The sequence below is a fragment of the Arachis hypogaea genome, chromosome 16 (assembly GCF_003086295.3).
Source record: "Arachis hypogaea cultivar Tifrunner chromosome 16, arahy.Tifrunner.gnm2.J5K5, whole genome shotgun sequence".
Lineage (NCBI taxonomy): Eukaryota > Viridiplantae > Streptophyta > Magnoliopsida > Fabales > Fabaceae > Arachis > Arachis hypogaea.
In genome coordinates, this window is record NC_092051.1 from 151119226 (window position 1) to 151140157 (window position 20932).

Below are 20932 nucleotides of genomic sequence, written 5' to 3' on the forward strand. Positions count from 1 at the left end.
AAATCAATTTGTTTAATCTAATTTTAACAAAAATAATACAATTTAATCAATTATATATGTTAAATTTTAATTATTAAAAAATATTAAAAAAACGTTTTAAATTTCTTTATATAAATGACTCCGAATTTTATTTAGCTCTTTATTTAAGAAAAAGTTGCCACCAACGAATTAAAAATTAAAGTTTGAATTGAGTTAGTTTCAACAACAATAAATTCAAATATTTTTTCCTGCATAATCGCAATCTTCTACATCTAGATAGCTCTAATTTTAGCACATCTAAATTTTACAATGCTAGAAAATTGAAACATTTAACTAGAAAAAAAAAAACTCGGCCAAGTAATAAGTATCATTTATGTTAGGCCTTTTGGTTAAGTCATTAGGTGATTTATTTATTTGCTTTTAATTTTTTAATAGCACTATTAGAAATATAAACACTTGTGTTACTTTAATCAGCTTAATTTTTTAGGAAAAATAATATTATAATATGATATTAGAGTATTATATCTAAAATATTTAGAATTCAATCTTTGATAAATCTAAAAAAATAACATAAAAAAATAAAAAATAAAAATGTCTATGTAAAAAATAAATAAACTCAAAATAGACTCTTATTCTATAGATATAAATAGTTATGTTGTTTCTTTTTATTAACTTAAATTTTTAAAAATAGTAACATTATAATATAATATCAGAATTTTATATTTAAAAAGTTTTATTCGGGGTTGTTTGTACGTTATTTTTTGAAAAAAAAAATTTCAATAATTTTTTAAAATTTTTTTTATAAAAATAAAAGTGATTTTATGTTTAAATATTTAATGTAAAATTTTTTTATCTATTAATTATATTTGAGTAAAATAAGATAAAAATATTTTTTGTTTATTTATTATATGAATTTTTTTTTAAATCTTTAAAAAGAATATAAATTGTAACTTTTAAAAAAAATATTTTTTATTTTTCTAGTACTTTTATTATTATTATTAAAAATTTTTCAAACACACTAAATTTTTTTTATGAAAAAAATATATTTTTTATTAATTTAATAGCCCAAATAAATACATAATCTTCTCACCTATGCTTTAATTTATATAAACTACGGACATATATAAAATATATGCAATTTATTCATTATTATTCATTGATTCATTGGCGAAAGTAAAAGACTTAACTAATCTTATATCATTATCGTTTGCTTTGAAAATTTAATTTTAACATACTGTCATATTATTGTAAAACAATTATATATATATATAATTACATAACAATATATTAATAAAAATAATTGTTTTTTATATAGATTATATAAATTATTATTCAAAAAAATATATAATTAAACGACTGTAAAAAATATTGTACATTTTTAATGTTTTAAAATTAAACTCTAATAATATCGAGTTGTTTTAATTACATCTGTTAAAGTAAGGTTTCGTGTGCATTTCAATCGTTTTCTTCTTTTTGGTTATTGGTGATGATGGAACATTATGGTAAGAATATGTTGAATTCATCAAACAAGAGGAGTAATGTATACAAATGCTATGCATGTAATTGTTATGAGTTATGACCTGATCTTAATTGTGCAAAAGCACTAGTAATCAAATTCTTATACAATAAGCAGCATCGGAAATGAACTAAATCGTAAGGTAGGTGAAGATATATATTAATGTCGTGTGGTTTACATCATTGATTTAATGTTGACCATTAGCATTATTTTGCTTGCTTGTTCTTTGATTGCTTTTTTATTTTGATTTTACTTGTTGTGTCTGCATTTGGTCTCATCAGTGAGGAAAATTTTCAATAAGGGAGATAAACCGAGTTGAATTTAATTAATTATTTAATACATTTAAATTATAATAAAATTCTATTCTCTATATTAAAATTTGCACCGTTGAATTATCTTAATATATGTTTCATCAAGTTCAAGGGTTCAACCCTTTATAAAGGACACATAATTTTTTAAAATATAATTCATTTTTAAAGTTTTTTATTAAACAAAAAAGTATTATTGTATTTTCTATTTTTCTAGTCGCTCCAAAATACATAGTATCTAGTAAAAAATCTAATATTTAGGTTAAATTAAAAACATTTCTATCATTATTTTTCTGTCCAAATTATTTCTGATTATTTTAACCATAACTTTTTCCTTGGTTCTGGTTATTCATCACACCTAAAAAGGTGATAGATTTTGGCCCCTAATGAAATACTGTGTGACCGTGACTCGTGAGTTTCTGATTCTTCTATACAAATCAATTTCCATCCATTAACCCCATGGCCCCACCCTATTTCAGAGTTGGACATCTTTCTACCCTTTTGAGCCAACTCCAATTGCATTACCAATACCACTTCTAGCTTATTTTGGCATTTTGAAAAAGAGAAAAGAAAAGAAAAAGTATTATTATGTTAATATGTAAAGATAATATCTCAATTAATTTATATGCAATATTAATATAATAAACTTTGTACAAACATCTAATTATAATTACTAAATACATTTGGCTTATGCCATGGAATTAATTTAGTGGTAAAAGATTTATGTTAATTTATTAGTTCATATATAACTTTTTTTTGTTTTTCGCAATATTTTTTAATCCGATAAGTCAAAGATTTATTCTTTGCGGATCGGAATTTCATTTAAAAATTTGTTATTTTGACCAAAAGATTATTGCATACATAAGACAGAATTTAAATTTATGACATTTGCTTTAGTAAATAAGCTAATGAATTGAAAATCCGAATTATTATATAATTAATTAACCTATGGTATAACTCTATATTTAGCTTTTGGCTTTTTTTTTCCTTCATACATTTTTTCCCTTCAAATCAACACAAATACACGTACTATACATATAAAGTACTTAGAGATTGCATATTTTGAAGTTAACAATTTTACATTGCAGAAAAGAGAGAGAAATCAAAGATCATAAGGAGAAACATTTGAAAGCAAAATAATGAAGCACAGGTTGTTCTTTATGCCATTTTCAATTATTGTGTGCATCATGATGATACTCATAGTAGAAGCAGATAACAATAATGATGGTTTTGTGAAAGCAAGAGGGATTCAGCTTGTGTTGAATGGAAACCCTTATTATGCAAATGGTTTCAATGCATATTGGCTAATGTTTGAAGCATCTGAACCTTCTCAAAGAAACAAAGTGTCTTCAGCATTTCAAGATGCTTCAAGCCTTGGACTTAACATTGCAAGAACTTGGGCTTTCAGTGATGGTGGCTATAAACCTCTTCAATACTCTCCTGGATCCTACAATGAAGACATGTTCCAAGTTAGTCCTCAATATCTTGATACTCCCTTTTTTGTTTTCTTTTTCTTTAGTAACGGTTTCAAAAACCGCCGCTAACTCGTTTAGCAGCACTTCTTATGACCTCGTCAGCTGCGGAACTATTTAGCAGCCGTTGCAACTGCCACTAATAAATCCAATAAAAACTGCTATTATCTAATTTGAATATCAAAGTTTACTTATTTTTGCAGACTGAGCATATAAAAGTAGTTTTCTTAAATTATTATTATTTTTAAGATTTCACCTAAGATGATTGTTATGGTATCTAAAAGTGTTTGCCTAACTTACTAAAAATAGTTAAAAATCAATATCAAATTTTAAAAGTATAAAAGTAAATAATTATTAAATATTCCAAAATTGTCATAAAAAGTAAGTTAGACAAAAGTTAGACACCAAATTATAAATATCATAGAATTCACCATCACCTAATCTGATTGATCATTAAATTGATATGAAGTATTCTTTATGGTCTTTTTTTTTGTGCATTCATTTATTAGAGTTTGATATGGGAAATGATGTGTGTGGTTTAATTTTTGTTTTGGATGGAAAGGGGTTGGATTTTGTAATATCAGAAGCGAAAAAATATGGGATGAAGCTTGTGTTGAGTTTGGTAAATAATTATGAGGACATGGGAGGGAAGAAACAATATGTTGAATGGGGAAGGAGTCAGGGCCAATCCATAAATTCTGAAGATGATTTCTACACAAACCCTGTTGTCAAGGGATACTATAAAAACCACATTAAGGTAATAAAGCTTTGCTTTTTCAACTTTTTTGTGTATACTTTTTTTTTTCTTTATCCAAACATGTCATTAACAATTTTTTTTTTTTAAGATACATTAGTTTAACAAAAGAAATTAATAAATTGGTTCTTATTTTTTAGAATACTAGTTTCTGACATTTTTAAAAAAGTGGCAAAGTGATCTTTAATTTTATTTTCTAAAGAATAGCATAGTTAAAGAATTAAATTATCTTAAAATTTTAAAAGATAAACAATTAATTTGTTTATTTATTTTATTATAGACTAATTTGTCTTTGTAAGCTCTTCTCCATTTAAAGGACATTTTGCTATCCCAAAGATCCTGCTTTCAAAATTTGCTCTAGCTGGCCAAAAGGTAGAAGAAATTTTATTTTTTCTTAAAAAAATATTATTTTGGTTGAAGTTGCTCTAACCTTAAATGTTTATTTGATTAATGTTTCATAACTTGTAAAAAATAATTGGTAACATTTTTTAATGGTGGTAGGTACTGTGATATAAATCCTCATATAATTGGCATACTATTTTGAATTTTATTTTTTACAGAGTGTACTTTTTTTTTTTTTTTGGTTAAGGTAAGGGGCCAGAAGCCCAAACAACAAAAGGAACTACACTAAATTAATCATTCTGGGCCAAGAGGTGCCAGTAATATCACTAAGTATCCAAAGATCGCTCCCTGGAGGAGGGGAATTCCATACCATGAGGCTTTGTTCTTGTGCCGCTCCAAGATTGGCGAGAAAATCTGCACAACCGTTTGCTTCGCGATAAACGTGCTCAATCCTAACTTGCCAACCCCTGTCAAGGAGCTCGCTGATCCTGTAGTAGAGGACCGACCCAGAATTCCTCTTCAAGGAAGGGTTTTTGACACTGTTTACTACTGCACTTGAGTCACAATCAAGCCAAATTCTTCTGAACCCCATCGTCCAGGCTATTTCCAGGCCGGTGTATACCCCCCAAAGCTCAGCAAGGTGTGCGGAACAGACACCCAGATTTCTGGAAAAACCCATGATCCATCTTCCTTCACTATTTCTTAGAATACCACCGCATCCCGCCCTCCTTGGATTATCTTTTACTGCCCCATCTGTGTTAATTTTAATCCAATTACTTTGTGGGGGTTGCCACTTGATACTGATAGTCATTCTCCTGTGAGTATTGGTCCCAACGAGATACTTCTCAAAGGCTTTTTGAATGGTGTTAACATAATCCTGAATAAGATTGTACGCTACCACTGGTCTCTTGAAGGATCTTTGGAATATTTCCATATTTCTCCAATTCCAAATCCTCCAACAAGCAACCATATAGATACTAATCCATTCCGCTTGAATCGAGCAACCCCAATCCTTGTTCAAACACTCATGGAACCAATCAGACGTTGGAATGGAAAAGAACTCCAACGCTAACTCGCTTCTAACCAGCTTTTTCCAGATAACCTTTGCCCCCTCGCAATCTCTCAAAACATGCATAGTGTCTTCAACTTGATTTGTGCAATAATGGCAGAGGGGGGAAGTCCCATACCATTTACTCCTTCTGTAGTTAGTGATCAATCTACCATGTATGGCTTGCCACATGAATATTTTTATTCTTTGAGGGCCGTGCCATTTCCAAATCTTCTTCCACACATTGCTGGTACCAATAGGAGGTTGGATAATAGCTTTATAAGCTTCTCTAACTGAGAATCTTCCATCTGAGGAATTCTTCCATGCTCTGCTATCAGGAGGATCTGAGGGTCTAGGGGCAGGGATGGCTTTAATTAAGGGAATGCACTCTGTCTCAATTACAGAGTTGAGCACCTCCAAGTTCCATTCTCCCTCTGAGTTCACATAATTCTGGGCACTTGCATCCATATCTTCAATTTGCACGTTAGGCCTAATATGGTCCGCAAGGCACCCATCCATGTTAAGCCATTTATCCTTCCAAAATTTGGTATTTTCCCCGTTGCCAATTCTGTGAACAATATTCTCCTCAAAGGTTGGCCATACTTGCTGCAAAGCTCTCCAAAGGTTGGAGCATCCCACTGTAGGGTTATGAGGTCTATTAGTGTCCCCATTACAATACTTATACCATAACACCCTCGCCCACAAAGTGTCAGGATCTTCGTTCAAATTCCAACAAATTTTAAACAAGAAGGCTTGATTCATCACTTCCAGCCTTTTGAACCCCAAGCCTCCAGCATCCTTCGGGAGACAGAGGGTTTCCCAACTAATGAGATGCACCCTGCGGTGATTTTCGTCCGAACCCCAAACAAAATTACGTTGAGCTTTCTCCACTTTGCTGCAAATGCCTTTTGGCAATTTGCTGTGTTGCATCGCAAAATTGGCAATCGGGCCAATAGAAGATTGAGCTAGCACTACCCTTCCCGCTATGGACAAGCTTTTCTGCTTCCATCCCTTGAGTTTATTCTTCACCTTGTCTAGAATGTGCCCATAATTTCTCTTGCTATCCCGTCCCTCCACAATATAAGATCCCAAATACCTTCCAATCTCTTTTGTTTCTTTATAGCCTGCCTCTTTAACAATCATTTCTCTACACTCATTATTCACCTTTTTTGAGAAGAAGATTTGTGTTTTCTGGGCATTGATCACTTGACCCGAGGCCTCACAAAAAATTTCAAGACATTTCTTGATGTTACGAATTTGTCCCTGAGAAGCTTCAGCAAACAACATGATGTCATCGGCAAACATCAAGTGGAAAGACAGTTCAGGTAATAATTAACCATTTTCATTTTTGTTTGTGAAAATTTTGTAATTCCATTTTCCTGGCCCAAAATGTTGAGAATGTTTTATTCGGAGTTTGTGTAGGTTTTGGACATGTATATCTAAATTACATTTTTCATTTCCGCTGGCCTTTTTATTTTAAAAAAAAAATCCCATTCTTGCTCTTTAAAAACTACTTCTTTATTATATATATTCTCTATAATAAGCTGTCCTTGTTACGCGTGATTATATAAACAATTAAATATCTTTGTAGACTTTTAGCCAAGTTAGGTTTGCAGTTAATATATATAATGCAAAACAGAGTCAAAATAGCAGCTCTATGTCCCACGGCTATTATTATTTGGGTCAGCTCTTTAACCTCAATTTTCACAAAAGCATATAGTTAGTTGGTGTTGTTTTAAATGATGGTCTTTAGACCACATACTAACTTAGGTTGATGGAGTGGTTAGTTCAATGAATATTTTTTATAGACATAAAACACAATTGAAAATTTTTTTTGGTAATTGTAGTTCGATTTAATCTTGACGCCTTTCAATATCAAAACTTCACCTAATTATGTAATAATATTAAACCTAAGTTTAGACTAGCTATGTATCCAAAACTCTGATTTATTAGATACAAATAATTTTGACTTTAGAGATGAATAAGGGTAAAATAATTGAGGTTGTATACCTTTTGACAGGGTTGGATTGAAGAGATGGCATCTTATGTGAAATCCATAGATGGAAATCACTTGCTTGAAGCTGGTCTTGAAGGTTTTTATGGGCAATCAAAGCAAGAGACTAACCCAAGCTTCCAAGCAGGAACAGATTTCATAGCAAATAATCAAATCCCTGAAATTGATTTTGCAACGGTTCACTCTTACCCTGACCAATGGTATTTTATTTTCTATTTTCATCTTCTATTTTTTTTGCCGCAAAATCTTTAAAACAGAAAAAATTAGAAAAAAAATAAAAATATTTGATAACAAAAAAAGTCAAAACTTGTTGTTTAATATTCATTAATTGTTGCAATAACACAAGTTCTAGCTTTTTTTTTGTCTCACTAACATTTTTTTTTGTCTTATTTTGATTTGGTTTAATTATTCATGAGCAGGCTATCAGGTTCAAGTTATGAAGATCAAATCTCATTCCTAAGTCATTGGCTTAATGAACATATACAAGATGCACAGAACACTCTTCACAAGCCAGTTCTCTTTGCTGAGTTTGGTATTTCAACAAAAACTTTTGGTTCTAACACAAAACCAAGGGACCAATTTTACAACACGGTATACTCCAAGATCTATTCGTCGGCAAGTGGTGGCGGCGCAGCTGTTGGTTGCTTGTTCTGGCAACTCCTTGACCAAGGAATGGATACTTTTCGCGACGGTTATGAGGTAGTTATTAGCGAAAGCCCCTCAACGGCTAGTTTGATTGCCCAAGAATCTCAAAAGATGAACCGGATTCGAAAAAAGTACTAATGGCGGGAATATAAATCACAGAATTATAAATGATAATATATAGTTTTTTAACAAACTTGTGTTAAAAATCAAGGATAAATATACTAATCATAGTTAAATGAAAGTGTGTTATTAATATGAATTTGGTGCCCTTTAGCATATGCTAAGAAACTATTGAGTTCTTAAAAATTTTAACATGTAAATGTAATATATTTCATCTATTTTGAAATATGCATCAATCCAAAAAGAATGATTTGTTTTCAGTTTATCATAGTTTAAGAAATTAAAATGACATATATGGTCGTCATTCAATGAAATGAAATGAAAGGTAAAAATCATAAATGTAATTGGAGTAATTTTTCTAAGATTAAAGCTATGGAATAATAACATTTTCAATCCTTGTACAATTACTCTTAATGACAGCTATTCTAATTTCTATAAGAATGGAAGCAATCTAAGAGGAAAAAAAATGTGTGCTTACATTAAAAAAATCTTAGTTATACGTCAGCAGAAATTATACTATAATTATGATAAACTCCTTCGAGTAAAGGCTCCAATTGTGTTATTTGAAGTGGCTTTTTAGATAACTGTTCCATCCTTAATTGTTGCATTCTTCACTACAACTATGATGCCTGACCTAATGTAAAATCCTTCTTCTGGCTTGTCTGCTTCTTGTACACCCTAAACAATAATTAAGAGTATTTATTAAAAATTAACAAAGTATACATAGGAAACTAAAGAGATACTGTTGAGTTTGGTCTCTAAAATTTTTAACACTCGTCGAAATAATATCTGAATTTTAGAAATGACTAAATTAATCCATGAATTTATAAATTGTGAATCTCTATTGTCTTTAACATAAAATATTATAGTCTTAGGCACAATGGAGACTCAAGATTTGTAAACTAATGTACCAATTTGACCATTTTTATAAGTTGGAGACTATTTTAATGAGTGTTGAAAATTGTAAGGACCAAACTGAGCATTACCACAAAAACAAAATGCAAAGAACAAATTAAGAAAAACACTTACATCACAATTTGCAATAATCACATCTCTTCCTATCCTGGCATTCTTGTCGATTATGCAATTCCTTTTAAAGAAAAATGTTGCAGTAGAAAATCATCAGAAATTAAAAATGAAGAAACTAGAAAGTATTGTAGTTAGCTCAATGTATTAATTATCCTCCCAAGATAAAAATACAAAGACATTGAAAAACACAGATATGTATTTTGAGACAAAATTGGTGTTTTTTTTTGTTAATTTAAATAACTAAGGTAACATTATTATCGCACCTGATTTTGGTATTCTCTCCAACACCAATTGGGACCTTTCCTCGTGCTACAAGAGATTCAATTTCAGAATCAGTTTCATAGTAGTCTGCTCCCATCATCATTGTATCCTAGATTAACAAAAAAGCCAAATAAATACATCCATCAAATGTGGTACAAAAAATTTAGCATAAGAAAAAGAGGATATAAACTCAAGGATCTAGAAGCTTATGTTGATCATGCTTTCTATTACTAGAAACATTGTTTACAAACACAAGTGAAAAAACACTTCTAATTTAGTAACACTTTAAATAAAAGTACGGTGGCAACTCATATAAAAACGTTTTTATGTAAAAGTTATAGCTAAAATATGGACATGTGTTATTTTAAACAGTTTAATCAAACATGTTAAATCATATGACATTTTCTCTATCATTTTTTATACGAAAAACAGATCCGAGCAAAATGTACAATAAATCAATAGTCTTCTTACCTCAAGAACTGAACCAGACGCCAAACACGAGCGGACGCCAATGACTGAACGTTGAATGTTACACTCACTCAAAAAGCAACCATGCGAAATAATTGCGTCCACGATCTGTTTAAAAAAAAAAAAAAGCATTCATGTATGTCCATTCAAGGATGAAAAATTCCATTAAAAAAAAAGAAAGTAATCCAAGCTTATTCCATACCTTAGATTTTAGTACTTTAGTGGGAGGTAAGAATCTTGGGGAAGTGTAGAAAGGCGTCTTTGGATCATAGAATTCAAATTTTGGAGGCTACAGAAATTAAAATCTATGATCAGCACATACAGTAGCATAGTTTTCTAAGTAATAATATTATTATTAAGCTCATTATGAAGATCAACAAAACAAGTTTTCATGATATTTTGTTGTTGTTAATTTACTACTTCAAGAACTTTGAAGATTCATAAGTTTTTATGTTAAAACTAAACAAACCTGTTCTGTTAAGGCCATATTTGCATCATAGAAGGACTTTATAGTTCCAATATCTTCCCAATAGTCTCTAAACAAATATGACTGCAAAATACAAATAAAACAAAAAACATTAATAAGTCAATGCTATGCCTACAGGATTTTAGTTTCACAAAAATGTCATATGTTATTTTACACACTTCCATTGTGTATTTTAACGTCTATTTTATATGAATAACTGACTTTTAGTATATACTGTATACGTAGAATAATTATTATTTTCACTCAGCATTAAAAACAATGATTATAAATAAAAAAAATCGTTCGAAAAGATTGGAGTTCTCTCTTACTTGGACTTTGTGATCCCTCACTGCTGTTGGGATGATTTCAGATCCCAAGTCATTACAAGAAGGACAACTCAATCTTAGTAGTTTCAGCAGAATTTCAGTTCTAAATACATAAACTCCCATGGATGCCATGTAAAGATTTTCCTTTGCTTCTTTTGCAGGTAATCCTAGAATGTTGGGATCAACTTGCTGCAATTATTAAAGGGGAGAGAACCAATGGATTAGCCATGCAATAATTCATATTCTTTACACAATTACATTTTTGTCCCCGTAAAATTCATGATTTTTTTTTTCAAATTCAAGGTTTAATTATTTTGTTGATTTTTGTAATTTAACTAAATTTTTAATTAGATCTTTATATTTTTTTCTTTTTAATTGGGTCTATGTACTGTTTTAAATTTTGTAATTAGGTTTTTATGTCGAAACTATTAAAATTAATAGAATATTTCTTCCAAAATACATACGGTCAAAGATCTAATTAGATTAGTAATTATGAATGTCTTTAATTTACAAAAAATATTCAGTTAACTTTAATATTTTTAATTACAAATTTAATAAAATTATAAAAAACAAAAAAAAATAATTGACTCTAAATTCAAGATGTTACGTTACAAAAGAAAATCTAAGGAGACATACCAAAAACAAAAAGTCACGAATTCTTAAAAAAAAATGATTACCATTTCCTTCAAATCTGATCCTTTTGGTTTTTCTGCAAACTGCCTAACCCGTCCCATTCTATCAATTTTTACCAGCTCATAATCTGATGCACGACTGTTAGGGAACTATTAGTGATGATTGATGAACTCCAACAATATATATAATAACAAAATAAAGATTATTGTTAATTGTGAGATAAATAATCATAAATAAATAAAGTCACAAAGATTTTGCTACCTTTCATCCATTGGTACACAAGCAATTGTGACATCAGCATTTGATTCAGTATGTCTCTACAGGTGCAAAAGTAGTTCCTCTTTAATCATTGTCAACTTTAGGAAATTAATTAATGATTTATGGATGTGATCTCATTTGAATTTGTACCTCCAAAAATTTCATGTAGTCCATCCGGCAAAGATGATCACCAGAAAGTATTAACACATTCTCAATGTTCTTGTGTTTGGCATCCTGCAAGGCAAATCATACACTCTAACAATTTCACTTTTCACTATCCAAGTATCCATGCTAAATTAGTTCGGGTTAATATTTAAATTGATCCTAAAAAATCACGTATAAATCAATTTAGGACTTGTTTAGATAATTTTTTATGAAAATATCTTCTTTTAAGTAATCATTTTAAAAAAATTTTTAGAAAAATAAAAATAATTTTATATTTAAATATTTTATATAAAAATATCTTTTTCTTTATTTAGAAATTATATTTGAGTACAATAATATAAAAAAATTTATTTATTTATTTATTATATTAAAAATATACAAATTATAATTTTTAAATTTTCGTTTGTAATACTTTTATTTTTATTACTAAAATTTTGTTACACACACTAAAAAAATATATATTTTTTTAATAGTACTCAAATAAACACTTAATCTTTAAAAATTTTATGCTTCAATTTGATTCTTAAAGAAATAAGAATACAAGTTAAATTAATCCTTTTTACCAATGACATGTCAACAAAAAATTTAATAGAACAATCAAGTTGACTTATTACTTAGTTATGCAACATTAGAAATACTTACCTCAAAAACCCATATAAATCTTCTCACAGCATCAGCTGTTCCTTGGAACCATTCCTTTCCTGCTTCTCCAGGAGTTTGAGTAGCAGCCAAGACCTGTCCCCAAAAAAATTATACATGCCCCTTAAATTCATAACATATGCTATATGGAATTTAATTTAATTAACTCAGGTGCAGTACAAATAAATTTTACATTCTCATCCAATTATATTTTTCTATTTACATAACTATTCATTTAGTGATGATTATTAAAGTTACTGATAAGGTATAAAAATACCTCCACAAAGTCAGTTCCAGTGAACACTCCATTTCCACAATTATAAGTGCGAGAGAGATGGCCATTGAGGGAGAAAGAGTTGTACTGTGTTAGAACATATATTTTTTTAACCCCACTATTGATGCAATTGCTCATAGGAATGTCTATGAGTCTGTAACATCCTCCAATTGGAACCTGCATGAAAATATATAGGTTTGAATTAATTAATTATTTATTATGTCCAAAAGAAAAATGGCACATTATAAGTGGATCATACAGCGGGTTTGGCTCTTGTGCTAGTTAGAGGAAAGAGTCGAGTTCCAGCACCACCACCCAAAATTATGGCAGCTACATTTTCTGGATTTGGTTTTGGATTCTGAAAAATAACTTTAGGGTATACCTGAAAAAATCAAAATTGTTTTGTGCAATTACTAGGTAATATATCCATAGAATCTCAAAACAATTAATTGAAAGCAAAGATAGTCATTGTATAAAATGCATGAAGTCATTCATCTAACTAATAAGATCAATAAGCATGCTACTATATATAATGATTTTGACAATATAAAATCTTGGCAGATAGGAATTTTCACTGAACTAATATTTAGCATCTAATACACATTGTATTAAGTTATGTACCATGGAATTCATATCTGGTGTGTATACAGCATGTGCAATGCCATGCTTCAACTTTCTTTTGTTCATCAAATTCATGTTGCATGGTTGAGTAATGAAAAACCTGCTATTCAAACTCTCCTTTTTTGCACTTTCACCCCAGAAACTAGAACTCGTTTTTCTTCCAACTCCTTTGCTAACTAGATTAATGCTACTCGTGTTATTCAAGATTGCAAGAGCTGAATCCATGGCTGAATTAACCACGGAATCGGAATATCCCTCTACTAATTTTTCAGTGTCTTTGATCTTCTAAACATCTCAGGAGACAAACACTGTTATGCAATGCCACAAACTGATGAGTAAAACAAAAACTTGAAGGTACCCTTTTAAGGATTGGCAAGATTGTTAGAACAAAAATGAAATTAGGATAAAAAAGAAGTTAATTGTGATAGGAAAGAGTGTTAAGATGAGATTGATGTACATGTTTGTGGATGAATAGTGTGAGATCCTAGATCCTATTAGTAATAAGTGAAGAGTCTTGAGTAATTAACTAGAAACATGGCAAGTTTTACTCTATCACTGTGTTTCGTCTGTGTCACTACAAAGCTACAAATACAAAATCATGTGATTTAGCGTGAGATTCGGCTAAAAACACTAGCTCTTATGTTGACGTGTTCTTTTGGTTGATTTGTTTTGTTTCATGCGTGTATTTTTAATTTCAAAAATTTGTTGTTCCAGAATATGACCACGTGTCCAATAAAATGGTTTTTAACACATGATTAACATTGATTATGTCTTGCATTGTATTATTGTTGTAGTCATCGTGACATTTTCTTCTCACTTCATGTTTTAATATTTAGTTTTAACCAAGTATTAAAACACGTGTACACTAATCGTCTTTTTTTTTTTTGAAAAATAATAATAAATAAAATAGAGTTGTAAGAGCAAATGCTTAATTAATCCCAATGCTGTAGGCTCCTACAAATAAACATCTAATGCTCGAATATTTTTTTTTTCATTTCTTTTCTTAAGAAAAAATTTCAGTGCTATAATAAGAACGTTATCTTTATACAACTGTTTGATTCAAATAAGATTCGTTAAAATTCAAAATATTTAGGCGATTGGGCTCATTTATTTTCTCTCTATAACAAGATGTCTAAGATTTATATTCAAAATAATAAAAACAGAAAACCATTTTTTTCTTTTATAATGATATTCAAATTCCTAACACAGTAACACTTAGAAATAACTGGGCTAATTATTTAACTAATTCAAATTCATTTTATTTATAATTTAAGGCAGCGACATTTTTTAGGTAAAAGAAAAGGGCCTGAGCCCAAAGAGAAAACAAAAACGAAGAAACACTAAAGAGGATCAATATTTGTCACCCATGTACTATCATAAAAAAGCAACTGATTTAGTTCATGATATGGAGAATCTAAAAATCTGAGTGCAAGAACTCTATCTCCCAAGGCCTTTTCTTGATCATGTTAATCTCCCTTATCACAAGGATTATGGTAAGTTGTTTTCCTCTTATCATTGAGCATGTTAAAAATTTTTAATGACTAATTACATCTTTTTCTTTTTGTATAGTACTCTCAGCCCGACAAATAAAAAACTAATTCGTTCTATATTTGAATTTTATTTAAAAGTTTGTTATTAGCCAATAAATTACTGCATGCCCAAGACGGATCTAAGTTTCGAACCCCAGTACTTAGGGCTAGTGAGTTGCTTTTTTTGTCAGGATGTCGTTTTTTCTTTATGTTAGTTAGTTTTTGTTCAACTATGGGCTTTACTAATGTTTTTGCTTAACCTACATATATTACCTATGGGCCTATTGGGTCGTGATCTTCAGATCTTCAGCCCATAAAGCAAATAACCACATCCACATAGCCATCGTGGTCGACATCATCACCTCCATAATCTCATCTTCTCTCTCTCTCTCTTGCAGAACAAAAATGGCGCAGTGCATAACCAACACATTCCTCCACCCAAAACCCTTCCATCCTCTCCCATCCAAAACAAAACCCGTAATTACCTTCTCTTTCTTGTTTCGATGTTAGTTATCCGTTTCTTATTTCTGTTAATTAGTTATTTCTCTGTTTGTTAGGTGGGAAATTGCAGGGTAGGGGTGACGTGCAAGAAGAAGGATATACACCCGCAGTACCACGAGGATGCTAAAGTGTACTGCAACGGGGAACTCGTGATGACTACCGGTGGAACCCAGAAGGAGTACGTGGTTGACGTTTGGTCAGGTAACCACCCCTTTTACCTGGGTAGCCGGTCAGCGGTTATGATTGACGATGACCAAGTTGAGAAGTTTAGGAAGAAGTTCAGTGAGCTCACTGAAATTATGGAGATTCCGGTACTCAAGGGTGAAATCGTAATTCCCTCCAGGCGCAGGGGTATTCAGAAAGGTGGCAAGAAGAAGTAGAAGAATTAATTAGATCCAACACACTTCCCAATTTGGTTTGATTCCTATCTATCTATGTAGCTTCTTATGAATTATTGATTCTTCTTGTTGTTTATAGAAGGGGAAAAATTGGAAAATGTCCGTGTGGTGTTTGATACTATGCTTCAATGGTTCATTTGCTAATTTTATTTTTGTTAAAGAATGAGAATAAATGTGATTAATTTGCTTTAGTTATATTTAAGTCTGATACATTCCATTTATCATTGTTAGATATAGATTTTTCTATGAAATCACTTATCTCAAAGGTGTGATTGCCTTATACTTTTTGCTGGATAAATTTTGAAACAATGTTATGAAACTAATTATACCAAAAATTTAAGCAGCTAGATAGAGATACATGAATGATTATATATCTCTCAGGTGCTCTATGTAGTGATGTATAAGCTGAAATGATATGCTTATTATAATTGTAAGTAAAGGTTTAGTTTTATTATTGAGATTGTATGCATGAGTCAATTTAGTTATTATGAAATTTTGGTGACCAAATTGGATTATGAATTCTTATTTTGAGGACTAAATTGAACATTTTAAAGTCAATGACTAGATTAAATCATGGTTATAATTTTAAAGGCTAAATTAAATTGAGATTAGAGAAAGAACGGTTATGGTTGTAAAATGAATTTTGTTAGTTTGTGTAGCCAATATAGATGTTACGTACTACATCAAAAAAGAAAATTAGGTTATAGTTAGTTTTATTATGTTTCTTTAGTGCTATTTTTTTCTAACCGAAGTGCACACTGTTTTGAGCCTATGTACCATTTGATACTACCACAAGAATAATGATAAGAGGGAGAATTTAAGTTGAAAACTAAGCTTAATCATGTCTGAATCATGTAATGAAGTTTTGGATGCTGTTCTAGGTCTTGGAGATGAAACTAAGAAACTATCCCTTTTTTAGCCTCAGAAAATGGTTTGATCTTGGATTCTTCAATGGTTTTTCAGCATTAACAAAAGTCAAGAAATAAAAAATCCAAAACTCTGAATTCTTGCATCATATAAATCTAAATCATGCATTAAGGTATACAAAACTTGTTCCAGCTTTATATTGAAGGCAGTGGCTGTATAGATTGATTTGTATTCTATTCATGGCTGTTGAACTTTTCCTTTAAAATAGAATGTTGACCTTGTTTGAAGTGTAGGTAAATTTGAGATCTTAGTCTATGACTTGAAATCAGAGAAAATGTGAAACCCAAATGCTACATGCTGCTCCAAAAATTTTAAGGAAAAATAAGGTTACACTCTTGGTTTTTGCAATAGAATTATCTTAATTCAACGAAGTGTCTATAAATATTAAATAGTGAATATCACTTTGATTGGTTTCTATTTTGCAAAATATGATCTGGTGTAAAGGGAAAAAAAAAGGGGGAAATGAAATCATGGTTGGAGACTTTGGAGCTTAAAAATAAACTCAGATTAACTTTGTCGAATAAGTTAAAATGATTTATAATTCAATTTACTGAATTTAAAGTTTTAAACTACAATGGGTAATACACATAATTATTTTTATGCTTTGTTTTTTGTCATGGAATTATCATTATGCTTTAATTAATGTTTTGTGCCCACTCAGCCCAAAAAACACACCCAGTCCAAAACGGATAAAAGTATCCAAAAGAAAAAAAATGCAATATGGTTAAAAACAAACCTTTGTGCTTCCTGACCAAAAAAAAAAAAAAAAACAGAAAAAACCTTTGTGCTTCAAAATAAAGACGGAAAGGGAAAGACTGTCCTTTGTTTTTTTTACTTTGGATTAATTTTTTTACTTTGGATTAATGAAATTTGATTCTTTTGATCTAGGAAAAATATAACAAAATAAAACATTAAAAAATAGTAGCCCCAAAATAAATTTTGACAATTAGTCACTCAAAAGAATATATATAATGTCATCTTTTGTGACTTTTATCTTGCCACAAAAATATCTGTGACATCTAGTTAGTCATAAAAGATACATGTAGAATAAAATATATTCAAGAAAATAAATAAATAAAATAAATAATATCATATACATTTAAATTCTCAAGGACTAAATTGAGGTAGGATGAATCTTGGTTTAATCAATTTAAATTTTTAAATATTCTCTTTATTGTAAAATATTAGTTTTTATTTTTTATTTTTTTAAAAAATTTAACATATTTCAAATAAATAACATTTTAGAATTTTAATATGAAATAATATCTTTATAATATTTTAATTCTTATATTTATTATATTCTTTTATTATCAGAAGAATGACACCGTGATAGCTCAAATGATTAATAGTTAGTAAGGTTTTCTTTTTATTTTAAATTATTAAATACAAGGTAGGACGTCTAAAAAGAAAAAAGGTTTGATTTTATTCATTCTTTTTTCTTTTCTCGTCTCTTATTAGTTCCTTTTCACAATCTATTATTAGAAAGGCGCAGAATATATATAAATATTTGGGAAAAATGTCTACTCTTCTTGTGGATCTCATCTTAGTGAAGATTCTCAATTCAAAAGGTAGGTTCTATGTCTACATCACTTTTAACTTTGGCGTATTTCATTTTCTGGGGGTGAAAATTAGTGTTGATTGATCTTTTGGTATATGAAATATGTTATAGCAACACTCCTTTTGAGGTGTTGTTATTTTTCATCTACTAAAAAAAATTAAATATATAATTATATCTTGTTTAATTATTTTGTTAGAATAAAAGACAAGTTGCATTTGAATTATATTTTTGAAATAGAAATATAGAGAATGAGGCATAGAGACAGAGAAAATAAAAAAACTTAAGTGAAGAATATATAATTATATCATTTTTGACTTGAGTTATGCCTTCATGAGTGATTTAAAGTTTGTCCCAAATTTTTTTTTACTATTGTGCATCTTGATACCCGTTGGTATTCCTCAAAGCTGACCGCAAAGTTGAGCAAGTTGACTGCTTTGGCGTTGAGCTCTACTTTCTTTCACTCTTTCTCATTTCAATCGGCTTTACCTTTGATTGTAACCACACCATCAGCTCCTGTAGTGGTTGAAAATTGTGGACCTTCCAGAATTATCTCCCAAAGTCTGTAATTTACTCATTGAAATAATATTTTCATTCTTTCTTTCTAGTAACTGTAGTTCTTTCTATTAAAGAATGGGGTTTGTTGCTTGACTGCCCTTCTGTCAGAGTGTATGCCACCAGATTTAAGCCACTGTTAGCCGCCATCAGGATCTTTTTTCCAAGTTGCAAAGCTTGATCTCTTTGAGACCAAGTTCTGATACCAATTGATGGTAATCAGTGGCTAAGAAAAGGAGGGAGGGTTGAATCTTAGCCCCTCTTTGCTGAGTATCAATTGCTGCTTTTTCAAAGAAACTTTAGGAGATATTTCTGTTTTTGTCTCATAACTAGTCAAGAGACATTTTCTTCTTGTCTCATAACCGATTAGGAGATATTTTTCATTTTTGTCTCCTACACAACAGAAACAGAATTGGAGTAGAAGAGAAAGAGAGAATCACACCTAGAAGTATCATGGTTCAGCTGCCAAGTGTAATGCAGCCTACATCTAGTCTCCATCACAATTGTGATAAAATTTCACTATAATCATCATATTAAATACACCAATTCTTCCCTAGGAACTACCCATTCCTATCTGGGACAAATCCAGATTCTATCCCCAAAGCTGAACTTGACTTGGACACCTACCAAGCTTTCAACTGCAAAGTACTAATCCAATTTGTAAGGAAATCCCACAGGATCATGAAACATAACATACAGATGTATAAAGGAACTCTTAGATATCTATGGCTTTTTCTTTAATTTTGCTCTCTCTGCCTTTTTCCTCTAACTGGTTTTTTCTTACAAATCTCACTCTATTTGCCTTTTACCATAAGACTCAGACAGACAAAACTAAAGAAAAGAATACAAAATAAAACCCATTGAAGGAGAAAAACTCAGGAAGCTTAGGTAGCTATGAGAATTCTGTGCTTTCTCTCCTTGTCTGAACCCTTGGCCGTTCACCCTTATTATAGAAGGGAAAGCTTCCAAGGTTAAAACCGGTTCAACCAAGCCATCAACATCTTCTCCAACAAACAGCCAGTTTGAACAGAGAGAAGAAAGAGGGAAAATCGGAAGCAAAACCAACATGCATGTACCTCTTTCTCATCCCTTCTCATCAAGCTTCATCAATATGAGCATTTCATCTTGACTTTGGCCCCAAGAATGAATTCTGGCCCTTTATGAATCTTTGATCTTTGACAGCTCTTTCCTCTCCATATTTGCTTCTTCCTCCACGTAGCTCCAGTAGCTACCTTCTGTCTTGGATGAACAAAAATAGAAACGAGCTTTACCACTGATATCTTCTTCTTTGACCGAGTCCGGTTGCTTCTATTCTAGGCATGAAGATCTTGAGACTTCTTCTTGAAATCTTGCCTTCAATGACAAAGATCTTAGCCACACTATGCTTCGGATCTTCCTTGTTCAGAAACCATCATCAACCTAGCCTTTTTTTCTTCATAACTTCACTGTTTTTCTCTGATAACTTGCTCTTGCTATCTTCTTCTCTGACAATGAAATGACTGAAACAAAGAGAGAGAAGAGAGAGAAGAAAGAAAGAAACTTTCGAAGGAAGCAATAAATGAAATTAAAAAAAATTAATTTCCACTTCCATTCTCCTATGCATAAAGTAACGTGTGGAGCATTTAATGCAATTAAATCAATTTAAATTTTCTCTTTCAGTTACCAATGCATGAGTTTAATTTAATTAAAATTTGGATTCCATATACCATGGAAGTAGGTAACCGAATGGTGCATCAACAAATTGGACCCCTTTTGTTTTGTGATCAATGTATGACATCCTTGGGCCACTTTCTTCATCATTTTGTTTTATCAAAATGGGCCTGAGGTTTGGGCTTATCTCCAATACAAGCTTTAACAACTTGAGTGATCTACAAAGTAAATTATTTCACTTATCAAATTGGGCTTATATTTCTTTTTGGTCCAATAATCAAAATCTGCACACTAAACAAAATTCATCAACCAAACAATTTGAAATAAAAAATTAACAATTTTTTTCTATTTAACATTTTTTAATAATGTTTGAACATTATAAAAATTTCAAGTTTTCCAAACTCGTCAATCTCCCCCTTAATGACAAATATTATTAAAAATTGAATTGAAAATGAATAGGATTAGAAAACTCCCTTGAA

The 20932-nt window shown here is 30.5% G+C and overlaps 3 protein-coding genes across 3 annotated transcripts; 2 read left to right on the forward strand and 1 right to left on the reverse strand.

Moving 5' to 3' along the window:
- The first annotated feature begins 2332 nt into the window (after positions 1-2332).
- On the forward strand, positions 2333-8463 carry LOC140179775 (mannan endo-1,4-beta-mannosidase 7-like). The gene is made up of 4 exons (XM_072219543.1): positions 2333-3272; positions 3838-4032; positions 7440-7633; positions 7853-8463. The coding sequence occupies exons 1-4, from the start codon at positions 2943-2945 to the stop codon at positions 8214-8216; spliced, it is 1083 nt and encodes a 360-aa protein (XP_072075644.1). The 5' UTR covers positions 2333-2942; the 3' UTR covers positions 8217-8463.
- Positions 8464-8469: 6 nt separating this feature from the next.
- LOC140179774 (glucose-1-phosphate adenylyltransferase large subunit 1-like) lies at positions 8470-13781 on the reverse strand. Its single transcript, XM_072219542.1, has 14 exons — positions 13339-13781; positions 12977-13099; positions 12721-12894; positions 12447-12539; positions 11790-11873; positions 11643-11698; positions 11426-11519; positions 10752-10937; positions 10426-10506; positions 10159-10245; positions 9960-10064; positions 9491-9597; positions 9228-9288; positions 8470-8876 (listed from the first exon to the last, which is right to left on the reverse strand). Exons 1-14 carry the CDS (start codon positions 13561-13563, stop codon positions 8775-8777), a joined length of 1578 nt encoding a protein of 525 aa, XP_072075643.1. The 5' UTR covers positions 13564-13781; the 3' UTR covers positions 8470-8774.
- A 1280-nt stretch (positions 13782-15061) lies between these two features.
- LOC140179776 (large ribosomal subunit protein bL31c-like) lies at positions 15062-15961 on the forward strand. The gene is made up of 2 exons (XM_072219544.1): positions 15062-15344; positions 15425-15961. The coding sequence occupies exons 1-2, from the start codon at positions 15273-15275 to the stop codon at positions 15746-15748; spliced, it is 396 nt and encodes a 131-aa protein (XP_072075645.1). The 5' UTR covers positions 15062-15272; the 3' UTR covers positions 15749-15961.
- The last annotated feature ends 4971 nt before the right edge of the window (positions 15962-20932 follow it).

Coding starts and splice junctions, on each gene's coding strand:
- LOC140179776 (XM_072219544.1), top strand. CDS start 15,273: ATGGCGCAGTGCATAACCAACACATTCCTCCACCCAAAACCCTTCCAT. Junction 15,345..15,424: donor TCCCATCCAAAACAAAACCC/GTAATTACCTTC, acceptor TCTGTTTGTTAG/GTGGGAAATTGCAGGGTAGG.
- LOC140179775 (XM_072219543.1), top strand. CDS start 2,943: ATGAAGCACAGGTTGTTCTTTATGCCATTTTCAATTATTGTGTGCATC. Junction 3,273..3,837: donor ACAATGAAGACATGTTCCAA/GTTAGTCCTCAA, acceptor TTGGATGGAAAG/GGGTTGGATTTTGTAATATC. Junction 4,033..7,439: donor ACTATAAAAACCACATTAAG/GTAATAAAGCTT, acceptor ACCTTTTGACAG/GGTTGGATTGAAGAGATGGC.
- LOC140179774 (XM_072219542.1), bottom strand. CDS start 13,563: ATGGATTCAGCTCTTGCAATCTTGAATAACACGAGTAGCATTAATCTA. Junction 13,100..13,338: donor CACCAGATATGAATTCCATG/GTACATAACTTA, acceptor TGATTTTTTCAG/GTATACCCTAAAGTTATTTT. Junction 11,874..12,446: donor GATTTATATGGGTTTTTGAG/GTAAGTATTTCT, acceptor TTTGCCTTGCAG/GATGCCAAACACAAGAACAT.